The 19551-nt window shown below is 28.6% G+C and overlaps 2 protein-coding genes across 5 annotated transcripts; one reads left to right on the forward strand and one right to left on the reverse strand.

Annotated features, from left to right (window-relative positions):
* Nucleotides 1-10593: 10593 nt before the first annotated feature.
* LOC111030337 (chitobiosyldiphosphodolichol beta-mannosyltransferase-like) lies at nucleotides 10594-13378 on the reverse strand. Its single transcript, XM_022309772.1, has 6 exons — nucleotides 13183-13378; nucleotides 12602-12944; nucleotides 12312-12526; nucleotides 11933-12094; nucleotides 11749-11863; nucleotides 10594-11657 (listed from the first exon to the last, which is right to left on the reverse strand). The coding sequence occupies exons 1-6, from the start codon at nucleotides 13376-13378 to the stop codon at nucleotides 11447-11449; spliced, it is 1242 nt and encodes a 413-aa protein (XP_022165464.1). The 3' UTR covers nucleotides 10594-11446.
* Nucleotides 13379-14050: 672 nt separating this feature from the next.
* On the forward strand, nucleotides 14051-17421 carry LOC111030338. 4 transcript variants are annotated; one of them, XM_022309775.1, is made up of 5 exons: nucleotides 14051-14345; nucleotides 15948-16250; nucleotides 16320-16544; nucleotides 16619-16912; nucleotides 16990-17421. In XM_022309775.1, the coding sequence occupies exons 1-4, from the start codon at nucleotides 14238-14240 to the stop codon at nucleotides 16865-16867; spliced, it is 885 nt and encodes a 294-aa protein (XP_022165467.1). In that variant the 5' UTR covers nucleotides 14051-14237; the 3' UTR covers nucleotides 16868-16912; nucleotides 16990-17421. The 4 variants fall into 4 exon arrangements, with proteins under 4 accessions (XP_022165467.1, XP_022165466.1, XP_022165469.1 ...); XM_022309774.1 differs by having other exon boundaries at nucleotides 14052-14345; nucleotides 17002-17421; XM_022309777.1 differs by lacking the exon at nucleotides 14051-14345 and adding an exon at nucleotides 15265-15435 and having other exon boundaries at nucleotides 17002-17421.
* Nucleotides 17422-19551: the final 2130 nt, after the last annotated feature.

Below are 19551 nucleotides of genomic sequence, written 5' to 3' on the forward strand. Positions count from 1 at the left end.
GGTTGTTTGGGGTTAATTTAAATATTTCAAATCTGCATGTTCAGCAGATTGTAATAAAGTCTCAGGGACAAACTCACCGAAGGTAGTTAACGGTGTTTATTTTATTTGTTTACGTGTAAGACGAAAATAATAAATACTATTTTTTACAACATTTCTAAGAAAAATTAAAATAGCTATTGGATGTTCAACAGCGCTGGCCGTTTGGTGTACTTTTTAAAAACAACAATAGGTATCTCAGCGAGTTTTATAAATTAAATTAAACGTATCTATACATTTATTTGATGAATTTATTAATCTTTATTAAGTTTAATATATAATTGACCCTGCACAAACATTAATTTTTTTGGAATAAGTTTATTCTACTTGATACAAATTAAAATATATAATAATGTTAAATTTAAATAACGTAACTAATTAAGTTAATAATTACACATTTTTTAACATATGTTTTCCATTTTGTTCATATTTTCGATGGCCGTTTATCGTTGTGAATTCAAATTTCACATACACACGTGCGTTTCGGAATTAAAAACTAAAAATGATTTGTTTATGGATATTAACCACGACCTACGTTATTATAACTATACTAAGGTATTTGGTTTGTCATTGCATAATAATATTAAATAATTGATACTTATCGGTAATCGAGTTCAGTGGCGTACACCATGTAAGCTTATAAATAGTATTTGCCCATACATTTAAATTTTAAATTACAGTCCTCTATTATCAACGCGTAAAAAATACTAAAACTAAGACGTATGAACGGATGCCAATTTATGTTAGTTTTCTCTGTAAGTTGTTACTTATTAGTATTTTTTTTTTTATGAGAAAGGTTTCAGAAATGTGTGTGATGAAGCTCAAAATAGATACATTTAATAAACTGCAAAGTAGTTCAATAAATACTGATGAGTGATGAACTGTTAACTGGTAATTAGTTATTAATTGTTATATATATATATGAATTGGGTAACCAAAATAATCAATAATTTTGTTGTTAGCCAAATAATATAATATTAAGCAGAATTTACTGTAAAATACCATTGAAAATTAATATTACATTATGTTATATTGTTTACGGCATTCAGTTGCATACCTATACTTGACCTGAAATTATTATTATAACTTATGAGAACAAGTAAATGTATGAGTAATTCCTTTATGTTATCTTATATAGTAGTTATAATAACCTATAAATTAAGAGTAAAGTTTGAATAATGTTTAAGGTGTACACAATGTTGACATGCTGTATAAAACAAATGTTTATGGATTGTATTGATTAGTATTAAGCATAATATTATATAAATTAGGTGCGTTATTATCACGATCAAAAATCGTGTACTTATATTTTATCAAAGACGTTTTATATGTTTTAATGGCAATGTACTCTGTATTAATTTTTTTAAATACTATTTGTCTTATTGAAATGTATTTATCATATCGTTCGAGCGTTTTATTTGTAAGATAATGTTTTAATCATACGAATTTATTACAGAGTAATCTAAATAGATTCACTATAAGAATTGTTAACAAATATTATATCATAATATACTGTATAATATTTTTATTTTGTGGACAACGAGATGATTCTTACATTGAATTAGGTACCTGATCTTCTTTTTTTCTGTTTAGCACAATAAATAAATTATTAATATATTTATTTAAAGCAAAATGTCGCTAGATAGGTAGTGTTTCGCAAAATATTTTTACAATAATATTGTGGTCCATACTGGAGATCGGTCTTTGCAGTGGGCTAATTAAGAATTTGTTCTGAGGAGGGGGGGATAGACATTTTTTTATCGCATCCCCCCTTCATTACGTCCCTGAATCATTGCAATATTTAGAGGTGCATTTTTTTTTTATAAAATCTTTCCAACGGTTTCAAATGTCCATTGGAAAACTATATAGAAAACCAGTAGCATTAAATTGATGAACTGCAGAACTGTAAAACGTAAGACTTAAAAAACTTTCCGTGCCTTGCAGTTTCTTCACTGTCGCAAAATAAAATAAATCATTTTTAGCAAACACAATAAATTCAACGCAAAAAAAAACTGAACCCAGTACCCACTATAAATCATATAGTAATCATTAAAGAATAAGTATTCACGACGCGCTATAGTACAATGTAATGCTCTTAGTTATAATAGTTTTCTATTGTTTTAAGATCACCGGTCATTGTTGTTGTGAAGAGCATCATAACACTTAAAGGTTTCGATGAAGACAACTTTTATAGAATCGCATAAATTATAGTTAATAATAAATTATAAATTCTTAATAATATTTAGGTTTATTATTATTTAGATTATTAATGATGGCGTAGTTGGATATCGCTTTGACGTATTTAAAAGGTTTCAAGTTGAGTGTGTATCTATACTGTACCTATGTATATCGTCAATCGTCATTGAGTAGCTCTCGCCGCATAATGGATGTGCAGTAATAACTTACCTAACTATTGTCCAAGAAAAAGGTATTCCTAGCGAAGGAGATGGTTGGACCAGCAACTATACATTCCTTATAAGAACAGTTAATAACTAATGACAATATAATTTGTACTTACTTTTTATGTTAACTAGCTAGCCCATTATTTTTGCATAGCTTTTTTCATTATAGTCCCGGACAGATCAATGCCAATTCTACTAAAAGAAATCGAAGGTATTATAATAAACCGTGGGAAACGATATAATATTCTGATTGTTGGCTTGCTTAAGTTAAGTAGAAACCTATTCAAGAATTCGAGAACGGTGGACACTTAGCTTTGCAGTTAATCACATTTACAATTGTTTTGTTGATTCTGTGGCAGCTGTCCGAGGGAAAAACGTAGAATGATTATGCACGGTGGTCAATGATGAAGTGGCGAAACAAGAACTACACACTAGGTCCAAACTACCTTAATTAATATTTTGGAGAATTTATACGTGCAACAAAATCGGACCAAATTAACATAGGAACAAAAAATAAATTTTTCATCCTTAAAATCAATATTAGTTTTATATTGTTATAGTGGTTATCTATTTTAAGCTTGGTATGATAAAAGTATCTATTTTGAATTATTTTAATTTCTTCGAATAATATACATAAATAATAATAATACATAATAATATATTGCTGAATACTAAGTATTATACGACCTAGTGTAAAGATTATATTATATATATTCATGAATAATATACTAGCTGATACCATGAATTTCATTGCCCTTAAAAAATGTTACCAATTTAATAATAACCACCACACAGTTATACGAGTAGATGACTCAATTTATAAAATATTATGTAAGGAAGGTCTTACGTAATATATTACTAGAAATTAAGTAAGTACAGCAGACAAGCTAGATTTTCAAATAACTCAAAATGCATTTCCATACCAACCGAATAATTATAAAATGCATTTTGAGTTATTTGAAAATCTAGCTTGTCTGCTGTACAATATAAAACCATTTATTTGGAATTTGTTCATAACTAAAATATAATTTGACATAGGTACGCTGTACAATTTTCTATTAAAAAATATATCTCTGTATACTTACTTTGAAATACACATTAATGTAACATAACTAGCTTAAAATTTCTACAGAGTAACACAAAACACTATGGTTACTCATAAATAGTTCATACTGAAACCAAATGGACTTGCAATTACTTAACTAATTATGAGAAATCGAACGATACCAGTTTTGAACTTGTGGTTGAAAAAAGGGGGCTACGTAAAGTTGGCCCACCTTTATTTATTTTTGTTCCTTTCTCTATAATATTATAACAATCTCTTGCAAATTTTAAAACCTAACCTGCCAATTTTTTGCTAAATGTTGATATGGGTTGATTGATTTGAGATTAAGTGGGAGAGCAATCTTTTGGCTTTCAGGAGACATATATCAACTTTTAGGCATATACTGAGTTGGTATAAATATGACATGAAAAATTTTAAATCGAAGTAAGTGAATAGATTTTAGTATTTTACAATGAAGTGCGTTATTGTGGATTTAATAATGACTTCAAAATACTTGAAATTTGTGTGCTAATAATAAACTCAAGCATATTATATAAATATAATAGAATAAAAGTAAAATTATGACCTTTAGAATAATGAATTCGACATTGGTTAAAATAAAAACATAATAATCAGGAAAACATTAAAAAATGAGTTTATTTTTGTTTTCAGTCAAATAACATTTTTATAGTGGCCTGATGTGGCACGGTGTTTGGCTTCAGTGACTAACGTTTTCTGAAGTCAAGCATCAGCCGGAGTCACTAGCGGATTGGTGACAAATCCTAGACAAATATACACGTGTTCTAACCAACTATACCCTCCTTCACAGTAATAAGCCTACTAAAATTGTCTAGTCTAATGACATCGAAAAAATCAAAATCTGAACCAATATAAATTTTATTTAAAATTTTGCACATAATATAAAGATAAGACACAGTAAACACTTATATATATAATCATATGTTCAAAGCGTATATACCTAATTATAATAATATAAAATAAAAATAAAATATTTTCCCTAATAAAGCAATGAAAACGGTAATCTACATTTAAATTATGTATGTCGTCTAAAATATGCAAACAAGTGTAAAAATACAAAGTATTTATAAATGAATGTATTTTACAATGAAGTGCGTTATTTGAAAAACAATTTTTGGTAGTAAATAGTAGTTGATACTTATGAAAAATGAAAAATTTCAAGTGGTTTTCAAAAGCATCAGGGGCAAAACCAGTTTTGTTCTATAAAATCGATTTTGTTTCTTTGTAGTTTATAACTCAAAAATAAATAACAGTAGATGCTGACTTTATATTTTCACTAAATGTTTATATGACCATTTTCCATACAAGATTAAATTTTCAAAATATGTTTGTGCTATTTTGTTAATTTATTATTTATTTTATATATTTTTACTTGTCAATAAAAATGTTAGGCTTGAAAATGTTTACAAAATTTCTCATCATAGAAGCTTAAAATTAATAAAGATATTATATTAGGCAAAATATTTTTATAAGAATTTATGTAAATAATTCAAATTTTAACAAAATATATAATTACCTTATTTTATGTAGGTATGTTTTAAGTTCCAATTTGGACAAAATTAGGTATTTAAATTTTAAACAAAGAACAATAGTTTAAGTTATTTTGTTGTAATTTAAAAATACTATTTGTATGTCCTTGAAACGTAGAGAGTATATTATTATTATTATACACTCAATGACATTTTCAATTTAATTGTTTACAATTTAACACATCCATGTTACGGTAAATCACTCGACAACTTCAACTGCACATCAGATCGGCACCCACTTGCCCACCTGTTTTTATTATTTTACTTACTGTTATACCTTTATGACTACAATATATTGCGACACAAATTACAATGATTCTGCGAGCCTTGTGTTAAAGCCACGAAACCAATATCCAATTTAGCGAACCCCTAAATTATTGTACTTACGTTGTCTGCATTTGAGTAAACCGTTGCTATGATTATACGTCAATTATTAGTATTTATTACAGACAATAAATAATCCTAAAAATAAATTATTATTTGTATTTGATATTTTTAAACACAAAGTATAAAAATAATGTTTTTTTTTTAATATTTAATAAGTATGATACATAATGTACCTGAATAAGCAGGCCCAACTTAGGGGGGCTAGGGGGTTGAAGCCCGGGCAATGATATTGTTTGGGGCCCTGGGCCCCTGTTGATATTGTATTATTAAAGTGGCACTCAGAGCCATATTTACAATTTTTGCGCCCTGGGCCAATCATAATTTTACGCCCCCCACCCCTCCAACCAAAAAATAGATCCACTTTTTTGATTTTTCTTAACACATTTTTAGTTAAAATTCTTAGTTAAGTCATGGTTGTCTAATGTCTATCTACAACCGTGATTATGTTAAAATAATATTAATTATATTCTATGCTAGGCGCTAGCACTTATCCGTTATCGTTGCACTGTTAAGTTCACAAGGGTCGAGTTATAGTAAATTCTTTCCAAAAAAAAAAATTATTATTGATACAATACTACACCGAGTTACCATGGGGGGTCCGGCCGCCCCCTAAATGGATCAATATTTATCCACCCGGGGCAAATGTCCCTATTGCTCCTCCCTAAATACGGCCCTGGTGGAAATTGTATGATATTATTGCTTACGTAGTTACGGCCGCTTACGGGAAATAACTAACCAACACACTTGATTTTTCAGATCTAATTCAAAAGTTTAGTGAAGTAAAATCTAGAAAAACCGTTGTCTTAAATTCAAAATCATGAAAAATTTTTTTTATTTTCCTCGACTATGTTGAAAAATGCATTACCACTTTGACTTTGTGTATATCAGTAAACATTTGTTTAACTTAAAAACTGTATTCACACTTCTTTACTTATATTTATATTTTTAATTTCATCGTCTTATTTATATTAATCATCATTAAATAATTACGTATAGACTTATAGTATAATTTATTTACAATCTTATAAAACAAATTGAATATAAAAAATCCAAAATAATTTTTATGAGCGTCTGAAGTAAATATTTTGACAAAATTCATCAAAATCACAAAAATTAGCAAATTATTTTGAGTTAGAAATTCATATACAGAATTTCCCTTACATTTTCCTACATTTATCAAAATAAAGTTTGCCTGAAAGTCAAATTATTTTTTTACGGGCGTTTGAAGTTAGACATTATATCATATTTTGGTATTCACCCATAAATTAACAGATCCTCATACAACGATTGTCTTATTTTGTTGCTATTATTATCGATAGGTATTTGAAATTTTCATAAAATGTTTATTATTTAATTTCCTATACGGCTGTACATAACACAATTTCAAAATAGTTTGACTTGTTTTGAGTTATTTATAGATATTTAAAATTAAAATTTTTTTTTATTTTTTTATTCTATAAGTGTCAATAAAATTGTATTCGTTGGGTCAAAAAAATAACTTAGTGGTATGAGAGTGTCGATTTATATTCATTTTCTCTCGGAAGATGATTGGTGTATAGATCGTTGATGGGTATAGAACAGAATAATCCATATCTCGGACACATCGATGGTCTATAGATAGAACTCGAAATAAGTAAATTCAGTAAAGATTAGCAATTTTTTCTAACCAGTAAGCTTGTCAAGTGTAAATAATGAAAGCGTGTCTTAATGCTATATGTATCTATGTGCATTGTACATGTATAATGAGTATAATACAATTAACTATTTTTAAGATTTAATATTCTTAGATATAAGTATGTATTAGATTAAAGTTTGTATAATAAAACATCCAATAAAATGTTCTTGAATTTACGACTTTTGGTTATTTTGTTGTATCCAGACTTTCATATTTCGTTAATTCGGACAACCTAAAGCCCTAGGGCACGAGCGGTGTGCTTAAGACCAACGGGTAGATTCACTATACCAGGCTTGGTGTCGTAGATCTAGAAACGTGGTATCGGAAATGGAAGTCGGTCACGGGAACAGCTAGTCATTGGCGCTGTGAGTGGGGACTCGAGATCATATTGAGAAAAGGAACATAAATATGAAAGTTGCAGAAGTCGAATACAGTATAAATCACCAAACGAATACAAAATAAAAATAATAATGTCGAATACAAAACAAAAGGACGGGCTTTGCTCGAGGTAACCATCCGGAGGGTGCACGAGAAGATAATCCATCCATTGCCACCACAGTATTATATTATTATACCTATTGGACAGGCAAAACTTTCTGTACAATATCCATTATAATTAATAATAAATTACATTATATAACATATCTTCTTCACTTGAAATAGTTGAAACGATTATTTAAAGAACGCATAAATATACTTTGTTGATATTAGCTTGTTGGCACTTAGGTGCCTACCTAGTTATAATACCTAAGCAATAAATGACGAGTCAAGTTGGAGTAGGTGAGTCGGTAGTGTATGTAATCAGTAATCACAGATTAAATAATGATTTATTTAATCTGTGATGCAATGCTGTAAAACAAAGACAATTTTTATGGGTTTAATTGATTAGTATAAAATATAATAAAATATTTTTATTTTTATCAAGACAGCATAGTCCCATGAATTACATTACACTTTTCTATAGGTAGCTGATTAACTCGACTTCGATCATGTACAGTTTTCTTTTGTGTTATAACTTCTGATTTAATATTACAGGTAGAGATTATCTTTAAAGTTAACATCATTAGACACCATTATTGATATTATTATTTATTAGATCGCCTTGATTTATTAAAAATAGTTGATTCTGGGTACATTTCTAAAAAGTTATTAGGTATAACATTGGATTTTAACAAGTAGAAATATTGCATTACAAAAGTAAGACAATTTTCATATCTTGTAGATAGCATATTGTACAAGTACCTATTATTTATACAATCATCAGCATTTTGTTGTTTTGTTCTTATTAAAATAAATAAAATAACTGTAAACGGGGAAACATAAAAACTTGTATATAACCTAGATAGTATACATAAATAAATTACATTAATAAATTGTTATAAGCTTTTTACAGTCATAAATTACTTAAGTTGGAGGTTCCCAAACTTGTTTGGTTTAACATACCACTCATGTACATTACAGATCAGTCATATAGATACCCCGACTAATAGTACCAATGACTAAAAAAAATATCTAATTTAAATACTTTTATAACAATGTTAATAAATTATTTAAGTACATCTAACAGTATCTTTAGGAATTTAGCACTTATTAAAACTAGACATAAAATAATATTAGATACGTTACAAAAATCAGTCAACTAAGTGAACGGTGAATGAATTTAGCAATTAAACCATATAATACGAGGTTAATATTGATATTAATTTTAATAACTAAAAATACATTTTCTATTTCATCATACAATTGATATGATTTTTTTAAATTTAAAGGGTATTTTCAAAAATATATGGGATAAATATAATTTATATTATGAAAACATTGTAGTTGTCAGCAAATTAATTTTTGATTGAAATAGTTATTCAGTTATTATCAAGTCAATGTTGGCAAAATAAAATGTTTTTTTTCCTTTTTTTAAGTTCACAATTAAAGTGATGGATATTTTAATTCAGAAATGGATAAAAAAAACCTAAGTATTTGATTTTTTTTAGAGGAAAAAACTGTTTGGGGTAATAACAATCAAAGCCCTTTTCTTTCAACTAATTTTCTTTTATGATATAGATATATATTTTTTAGAAAATGGTAAAAACTTCACCACCTGGCGTAAACATGTAAGAAAGCAACAATTTTAATCAAAATATTAAATTAATTCTGATAAATTGCATTAAAATGGTTTTATGGATTCACTATTCAATAATTTATGTTAAAAAAGCATAGAGAACGTCAAGCACTATTTTTTAATTGTTTCCTATCTTACCTATTCGTAAAATAATTTTATTTTTTAAGTGGAGAATAACATTTTTGAGTGAATCTCATCAGACATATTTAACTGTCTAAATATTGTCTCTAAACGATTACATATATTATTTAATTTTAATTACAGAAATTAATTTTTTTAATTTTAAGTTGAATACTAACTCAATATAAAATTTACATGTCAAACACTCAATAATATTATCCTCCTATAATTTTTAAGTAGGTGATTTTATTCTATATCTAAAAAATCATAAAACAAACAATTTTACACGAATGTGTTTATCTATGTTGAGAGTGAACTCATGAGAAAACAAACATTGCGATGACATCTGTATTCGCCTAACGACAGGAGGACAGACCAAAGAAGTGACAACCGAGACTAATTTGAAATATTTTCAATTCGTTCGAATGCTCCTACTAATAAAGGTGATAGACCACTTCACATGCTTAAGGGGCGTGAAAGTGATTGAGCAAAGAACAGTAACCGACATTGGTTTGAAAGTACAAGAAATTAAAGACTGTTGAGTTTAGTGGTCCAGAGGTGGTCTATCTGGTAGGATGCAATGACAGAGAGTTCAATTGCAATAGTTGGGTAACTTAACAACTACTTAATTTGCTATATATATATATACAGCTGGTGTCTTGAGTTGACGGCAATCCAGTAGTGAAATAGGTCTAGATGTTCTGGGCGGCCTCTCACACAATATACACGTTTGTGGCGGAATTACGCATAGGCACGCTGTAGGTGGTGACGTCAACTTCGAGAATCCAACACTCGACAGTCGATGATGCATAAGTGGAAGGCAAAATGATTGTCTCACCCAGTCAGCGTCTTCCCTAAGCCTACCCTGGCACTATGATAATGTAGAAATATTGAAGTTTGTAAGACTACTCACAAATTCATAATGGTTTGATAGGTTTATTTTGATTAACCTTGCAATGAGGATATTACGTTTATATATTCACAAAAAATACCAGTGTAAGGATTACTGAAGCATATGCTAATAATAATAATAATCAATGTATGTGCACAGTGCAACCTTATAAAATAATATAGAAAAATCAAAGTAATCGAAGACAATACCGGAAATACAATAACGCAGTATATCATAATATAAAAGTGGTGTTGGCAATGGAAAGTAAACAAAATCAAATAATGACCAGAGCAATGATAATAAATATGAGACAAAAGGCCAACCAATTGGTTATCACACGGAGAACACGAAGTATAAAGAGAATAAATACATATATATTATAAAATTCAACAATTAAAAAAACTGAGTGTTATATAGATGAGAATAGAGATGTCTCTGTAGAGCAGAGTAACGTCCCACAATAAGAGAATTGCTTGGAGGGAACAACATCCTCTTAAATGTATTTCTTTACTAAATCACTAAGTTGGGATTTTCATTATTATTTATTTATGTTGATTAATCTTCTACCAAAAGTTACTATAGCTTAACAATTAATGGAATAACAAAAGAAGTCATTAAAAAGTAAAATACCTGTTAAGTATAACTACACATTTAGAAATTGTATACTCAAATTATAGATGCATGTGTCTTAAACTATTTTTTATTGAATATTTTTTCTATTATTATCTTAAATATCAGCCAATTTGTATTGTTTCACTTATCCTACAACAATTTGATTTACCCTACTAGATTTTCAATTATTTTGGTATACAAATTATGATATTACGAAGTAGACATTTTAAATAAATAATTAAATCTTATTTATATAATAACACAAGATTATTCTAAAACAGTTACATAATTGCATTCTTTTCAACTTATTTGTCCTTAAAAAAATATTTAGAAACAATAAAATGTATTTATTTATATGTTATGTTTCTTGTTTTTAGTTTTTATTCTACAATAGTCGACAGATTTTGGGAAATTATGTTTTCAGAAATGGTGCTTGGGAAGAAATAACATTTTTGTAACAAATTTTTATAATTTATGTATAAATGCATGATTGAAATTAATTATAAATTTATATCTATAATTTTACATTAAATAAAGGAATTTAAATGTATTGAAGTTTTTAAAAATAAATGGCCAAAAGAAGGAAACTAATCTTAGTTGTTTGAAAAAATTGGATACGCATTATTCATCCAGTTTGTATGCCAATCAACCGCCCGAAATTTATCAATTTCTTTGAGAAATCTACTTTGTTTTTCACAGATCTCCGAAGGGAAGTTTTTAAACCATGTCATAATGTGCAATGCAAGCTGATTTCCATTGGAGAATATAAGACCATTTTCGTTGTGTCGAACTAATTCATTTAAGCTGAAACAAATGAAAATTTCTTAAAACCTTAAAAAATTTGCAAGTTTAATGTAGCAATACTAGAATTTTTTATCTATTAAATAATTATTACCATTTAAAATCATATGCACAGACAGGTAAACCAACACCATACATATCGATCACTTTCATGGGCAAGTCTAAACCACTCGAGGACGCATGTAAACACACACCAAGATCAGCACACGCTGAAATTATTCATTAAATATATTATACAAAATATAATTTATCTTATTTTAATAATTCTGTGATTTTACCCAAAAGAAGTGGATAGTCATTATTTTCAAGCCAAGGTGTAATGATTGAAACTTTTTTCCACTTCAAATTTAAAATCATATGTTGATAGTGACACTTTAATGGGCCTCGCCCGGTGATAACACATATGAGTTTTGGGTAGATATCATCACTTTCATCGTATTCTGAAACAGTCAATGTATATTATATTGTGGTGACCTAGTTATCTCTTAAGATTAATAGATTTAAACATACACATAACAAAATAATCCTCAACAGTTACCCAAAACCACTTCTATAGCACAAGAAAAGTTAAGAATAACAAATACATTCAAACATAGTGATCATCCATTCAATTGACTATAATAAATCAGTAATTTATGTAGGTAATTGTGTGTATACTTTGTAGAGCTTTCAATAGAATAGAGAAATCTTCATCTGGAGTCCAGCTAGTACTGGACACAAGGAGACTAGGCCGGTTGGATTTTAGTCGTACCTCTCCAGTTTCTGATAACTCAGTGAAACTGTTTAAATTCATTTTTTTTAGTAAATTATGTTTTTCAGTTAATGTAATTGTTTTAAACTGTGGTCCTGGGCGATCATACAGGGTTGTAGCTCTAAAATAGATACACAAAATCGATATTTTTATGACAATTTCTAAAACAGAAATATTTTAACCGATAAAAACTTACTTGATATTCCATTTTTTATGCAGGTCATCTTTCATTGCTTTAGTAACACATAGATTAAAATCAGCCAATCTGCCAAAAGTGTGTTCGTACAATAGTGAGAGTTTTACCAGAGGTGCATCAGAACCCAAATTCAGGGCAAGTATTGAGTATGCATAGTTATGCCAGTCGATTATAAATTTTGCATTGACGAGCAGACAGTAATACCAGCAAACAGCGAGTGTCGGAATCGCAGGTGGATTTTGAACTATAACGATATCGGATTTGCGTTTCATCAATATGGCCCAGAACAACGTCAGTGTTTGCCATACAACTTTGAATAGGAATGCTATCATCTGTGGAACATCTGTGGGATAAAAACACAACATTAAGTCGCCAATCAAATGTGACTCACACCTCAAGCAGTTACTACAGTCTATGACCATGTGGGGGGTGAGAGGATAAACGACGATGGACATGGTCAAGGTAAATAGATTTTTCGAAAATGAAGTTATCAATTGATCGACTATCGAAAATCGGATTATTTATATTGGTATGGGCGAGCACCAAATGACATAGATTGAGGTTTATACGTAGATACTTACATTGGTCGAACGGAAACGGTCTACGAACACCGATAATCGTGGCGTTCTCCTTTAGGTCGTCCAGCACAGGGCTATCAGTGTACCCGACGATGTCGACATCGAAACCTTGGAGGATCAGAGACTGCGCGTGATACTGCATTCTTGGGCTCCGGCCTATGTCGCCCAAGACCACCACGCAGACCCTCTTCTTTCCCATTTACACGGTATCCTCAGGAATCGTTAACGGTTATGACGGTCGCATGTCCGAGCACAGCTTTCGGTGAACTCGGCGGATAATCGAAACCGAAGGATTTCGAAGCACCAGAATGATCGATGGTAGACTCAATATCGTTTTTTTACTTAGTAGCCAGGACTTTTGGATCCAGCAGATTGCAGCAATCGGATTGAATGTGTTTCATACAGTAATCAATTATACTAATTAATAAAGTTAAAGTGTATATTTTAGACTTTTAGAGCCTAAGTTAGTAAGTTATGGCAATGCAGAGACTGTACAAAATAAATAAACGATAATAGTTCGAACTTCAGTTATCAGTTATCACTTAATACGAAGCATTTGAAAAGCAAAAAATATATGATCGGTAATGACATTTTGGTACTCTTACAAATTGTATTAAGATGTGAATTATTATTTATAAGATTATTGATTATGTGTTTGTGAATTTCTGATATTTAAAGAATACCATATTATTAGGTATTATTATTAATTAGTATGCAACAAAATATCTGAGTAATATTTATTAAAATAATATTAAATGTCATGTGAATAAAATGATGTACGTTATCTAAGATAACGACGATGTTGTTGTTATCTCTTGTTGTTATCACGAAAATCGACAGTTTGTTTATCGCTCAATTTGGGCATACTTCGCGTTATTATCATAGTGACAACATAGTCTATGGTTATTATAATTTATAGGTACCTCTGCGCCAGGCCGATAATCAATTCAGTATTTTTCCTTTTGTTATCCGTATAGGCACGCACAACATACTCTTTTTGTACAAAAGTAGTTTGAAAAATTTATCATTATTTTTGTTATTTTTTTCACTCATCTAGTATGCCTCTTAAGTGTTTTGTGCCCGGGTGCAGCTCAGGTACACCCAAACAAAATAAAATATATCAAGAGCAAGGTATGAAACGGCCTTCGGTATTTCATCCTCCCGAGGTACAATATTTGCTATACTAATTAGTAATTATTAATTATTATATTATTAACCTATAGGTACTATTTATTTATCGAGGACCTTAATTATTTTTTGATTTATTTTCATACAATATGTTCAACCAGTGGGTGGCTGAAATATTAATTCTGAAAGACGCAATTTCATATTATTTTCTTATAACAAAATTATGATGTAAATAATAGAGTCAAAAGAGGCCAAGGGGACGCTAGACCGTAACATAGACTTAGGCGGCACTGCCTCCACCGTTTTGAAAAGTTGACTCAGCAGTTTCAAAATTGATCATTTTGGCCTGCCACTGTGTATAACAAAAGGCTGCGAGGTGTTTATCATTATTATTTTTTTAAATTACCAGCTTACATGTAATTATACTTATGGTGGTCAATGATCATAGATACTTTTTTTATTTCATTTTAGTTAGGTGTCCTTAACAACAGTGTTAAGAGTGGGGGTTTCGTGCACCAAATTTTACCCTTTTATTTTAAAATATCAATATTATTATTGTCCATACTTTAAGTATTAATTTATATTTTTTAATGTAATACTAAAATAATTGCACATTATTAATTTATGATTTATACCTACATAATATAAATAACATATTTTTTTAAACAAGATGACCTAAAATACACATTAAAATATGCTAAAAAAAAAATTCAAAAATTCCCTAAAAACTCTAAAAAATGAACTAATGAAATTACAAAGAATGTACTCAGATGAGTGAAAAAATTTAATTTAAAAATAAATATTACTATAAATTATTATTTATTGATTTTTATGCTTCACAAAAAAGGTGACAATTTGTTTTAAGAAGTAAATCAAACAAATACATTCAAATTTAAGTTGACTTGTGAGTTTAATTAATTACATTACTTTTTCGATTCATACCCATTTTGTCAAATCCCAATTCGTTGATAACTCAGTTTGCCAACAAATATAACAGTTTTAAAATATTTTCAATATTATTTTATTAATATAGTTTTAACTTTCCCCATTCGCAGACAGGTGACAATAATTTTATCGAAAACGGGTATAACAGCGATAATATGGTATGTTGCCAATCTAAGTTCAAAGGTACTATTTTCATAAGAGTACTATAGGTACTAATTGAGATTACCTATACAACATATATAAAAAAAACTTTAAATAAACAAAAATTAGTTTAAATACACAAATTGAACGTAATATTTGTAAACATGATCTTAAAAATGCTATAAAATGAATTTAACACAAAAAATGCAGAAAAAATGGGAAATAAAAAATTACACATTCTAAATTGTTGTATCACGAAACAAATTTAATTTTTGGTTAGAACTGGATAGCACTTTAAAAAAAATCAAGTTGCCAAAATCCTTGCTTTAGTAATAACTAGTATGTACTTTTTTTAGAATTTTATGTGTAGTCACCATAATTATATTTGCTGATGTTTAAAAAATGTATACTATTAGTAAGCTTATTAAGTGGAACTAGAGATCATGAAAATTTAGTTCTAAAATTAAAGGAAAATATTAAATAAATCTATTTATTTATATTATATATATTCAATGAAAAGTTCATATTAATGCAAATAATTCATTACTTTTCAGAAAATGATTGATACTTGGAATTTAAAAATTTCACGAGCTGATAGATCGTTAACCAAAAAAGATGGAGTATGTGAACTGCATTTTGTTTCTGAAGATATTATTTCATGTAGAGTTTTTGAAGATACAGCAGGAAATGAAATGAAATATGAGCTTAAGAAGGTTATTTTAAACCCAACTGCTATACCTTGTATTTTCCCTAATTTACCTTCTTGTTTCAACAAAAGTAGTAAAAAACGAAGAACTTCAACAGAAAGGTCAACAAGTCCACAAAATGTTAAGAAGAATAAACCCAGTGACATAAATGTAAGACATTACACAATATAATATCACATTCTTTTATAAGTTTAAATAATATTCATTACATTTTTACAGGCTGTGAATGAAACGATTGTTAGCCCTCAATTAGCCACTGAAGTAACAGATAATTATACAATTGAATCATTAAGGTATAATGTCCATACTGATGCGAATAATATTAAACTACCAGGTGCAATGTGGGGGCTGCATACTGATTATTCAGAAAAAACACTTTTTACTCATATCAAAGACATTTCTAATGATAAATGTGTTATGTTTACTACCCCCAATGTAGCTAAGGTAAGTATTTTACAATTAAAAGAGTAAATTTATCACATTCAATATTCATATATTGTCATAAATGCACAATATAGGTATATATAAGAGAGAAAGAAACTCAAATTGAAGAATATATTGAAAAACGTGATGATATTGAAAACCTATTGAGTAAAATTGATTTGTTAAACATTTGTCCTGGTATTAATTCGACAAAAACAAATCAATGGTCTTCAAAATGTATGCTATATGTGGAAGATGAATGTGTTCGATGTAAATACTGTCAAAATCTTGGTGAATACATGAATAGAAACAAAAGCCAACAGAAACCAAAATTAAAAATATAATTTAAATATAAATAAGTTGTGCAAACAAGAAGACTTTCTAATAAGGTTTTAATTTTAATAATTCAAAAGAATTTTATTTTATTTTTATTTTAAAATTTGTTAGTATATTAAATTTATAATAGCTCATATATCAGGTACCTATATTTGATGAAAATGAAGATCAATCATTTCAAACAAAAATTTAAAAGAGAAGAAAATGGGTCGAATTACTAAAGGTGAACCTCAGATACAACAAGATTCAATACAAATATTGTGTCTTGTCTTCTCGGATAAGCCATTTTGGGGATCATGGATACAAGCCATTGGTGCTTTTTTGAGCAGAGTTGCAGCTCCAAACAATGTTTTGCAAAAATGTATACAGTTAAACCTACGTTGTTGTCTATTTGAAAATTCTGGGTTCCAACTTTCGAAGTACATAATATAGAAACGATGGTCCATGTAATAGAGGTATATGGAATACATTTGGTGTAACTATTTCACATTTCAGCCGTCAACATCCTGTACAATATTATCAAGACATGTGGACCAGAGTAATGAAAAACAGAATGTTTCAGGTATTAACACTTTTTTATTCAGACTTAATGAACAAAACTATTTAAAGCTCTTTTTGGATACGTCATGTTATACTAATTATTTAAATTTCATATTTTTATCGCCATTAAGTTTTATCCGTTGAATTTTCCTCTGCCAACTGTGTCCTTTATTAACTATTAACTTTTTATTATAACTTATAAGTCTATGTTGAAACAGATAGAAATTTAAATTTTTGTTTTTTGTCCTGGCTTCGTCACGCTTTATAAGCATCACTTTATCTATAGAATGAATAATATTTGGGCGGGAAGAATTAAATGAATTATTTCATTTTTCATGGAAAGATTTGCAATTGTTTGTGTGTTGTTGATGATAAATATTTCGCTCTTATTTCTGATGGAAAGTCAGAGTCATTCAGTATATATGATTCTAATATATAGTCCGTGGATTCTAATATTTGAGCATGAGGCAGTTGTATTGACATAATGACCAGTAAAACAGTTTTCAACATCTTGTGGATTTAAGAAACAAAGTTGAAAAAAAGAGTTTTAAAAAACTACTTATTTCAGTATTTTTTTTCTTCTATTGGTATTAAGCCTAACTTTATCGTAGATAGAATCCTACGCCCTTTTATTGGAATAGAAAGCCAGACAGTATTTGCAGCAGCATGTCATACATTCAAACATGGTTGAATTGCATGTCATATTTCTGAATTCTTCTGCTAAATGTTGAAATGCATCAATAAAACAATTAGTTGACATTGGTGTCAATAAAAAATAAACAAGTGGGATATAATTATTATTTATAACATCGTAGGCGTATCTAGACTTTAAAGTCTAGGGGACTTCAGCCCTAGCATTTTTATAATAAGTAAATTAAGTGGAAGGCTCCATCCTCCACCCACTATCCCCAAAACATGTAACATTAACTAACAATAAATATTTTATTTTATTATATTATTATAGCGTGTGTTTAATCCAAATCATAAAAATGTGAAAAGTGGAGATTAATGGTAAACATTAAATTATTAAAATTTATTATTTTATTTACAAATTCAAGTTTTTAATTTAATTTTCTTAAAATATTAGTGAAATTTAAAGAATTTATATGGATAACAATTAACATTATAATAATACACAAGTGAATACGGTTTAAGCCTCCGCTTAAGGTTAGGTTAGGTATCTTTTAAAAATCTTTTCTTTATTTAGAACATTTGATAAATCTCTTTCACGTTAATAATTATAATAAACATTATACTCGTACTACATTTTAAACATTATCAATTTGGTAACATAGTTGATCTCATATAATTATTTATTTGAACATTGCTGAAAATGTTCTATCAATAAATGCTGATCTTGTTGGAACAGAAAGTGATAAATGTAGCATTTTATATAAATTTGAAAAAACAAATTTTTGAGCAATGCTCTTTAGTCACTTTAAATTGCCTGGATGATTGCTAATCTTTTCTAATAATTAATTGATTATTTAACCCACATTTCTAACTTTAATTCAGTTTCATTTATTTTATATTTAATCAATTCTAAATACTGATATCACAAGTACACAACTATACCTTATCCTGGGATACATTTCAAAGAAAAGTAGATAGAACGAAGACAAGCTCTAGATATGCTCTTGATAATAATCTTACCCCTGCATTTTATAATGAATCAATTCACTCTAATTTTAGAATTAATGTAAAATGTACTATATTGTACATTTGTAAGACCGGAGACACCACATGTGAGTATGAGATCCTCTTAAGTGGCGAACAATTTAGAGAGTATCTAGTAGATAAGAGGAAAACACTTCCCACTAAAAGTCATTATATAGCATTTACTTAGATTGAGGGCTAGATCTAATTTTATAACAATTTTAAACATTTTGTGTTTCAGTATTGTTGGGGTTGCCACTTTCAATATTAAAAAAAACCATGACTTAAATCTGACGTATACAAGAGCGCAAGAAGCAAGAGTCAAGGATTATCAAATCAATAATGAACATATATGTGAAAGATTCAATCTTACAGGATGTTTGATGCCTAAAAAAATTTGTGAATTAAGTTGTCTTGGGTGGAACCCTTTGATGAGAAAAATACAATTGTTTTTCAAAACCATTATAAAAAATTAAATATCTGGTGAAGTCATATT

Source organism: Myzus persicae, unplaced genomic scaffold (assembly GCF_001856785.1).
Source record: "Myzus persicae strain clone G006 unplaced genomic scaffold, MPER_G0061.0, whole genome shotgun sequence".
Lineage (NCBI taxonomy): Eukaryota > Metazoa > Arthropoda > Insecta > Hemiptera > Aphididae > Myzus > Myzus persicae.

Bases quoted from the DNA above. Each gene is read 5' to 3' on its own strand.
- LOC111030338 (XM_022309775.1), top strand. From the start codon at position 14,238: ATGCCTCTTAAGTGTTTTGTGCCCGGGTGCAGCTCAGGTACACCCAAA. The intron at 14,346-15,947 runs GTACAATATTTG...ATTACTTTTCAG, and splicing joins CGGTATTTCATCCTCCCGAG to AAAATGATTGATACTTGGAA. The intron at 16,251-16,319 runs GTAAGACATTAC...ACATTTTTACAG, and splicing joins ATAAACCCAGTGACATAAAT to GCTGTGAATGAAACGATTGT.
- LOC111030337 (XM_022309772.1), bottom strand. From the start codon at position 13,378: ATGGGAAAGAAGAGGGTCTGCGTGGTGGTCTTGGGCGACATAGGCCGG. The intron at 12,527-12,601 runs GTAAGTTTTTAT...TATCTATTTTAG, and splicing joins CATAAAAAATGGAATATCAA to AGCTACAACCCTGTATGATC. The intron at 11,658-11,748 runs GTAATAATTATT...CATTTGTTTCAG, and splicing joins TGTGCATATGATTTTAAATG to CTTAAATGAATTAGTTCGAC.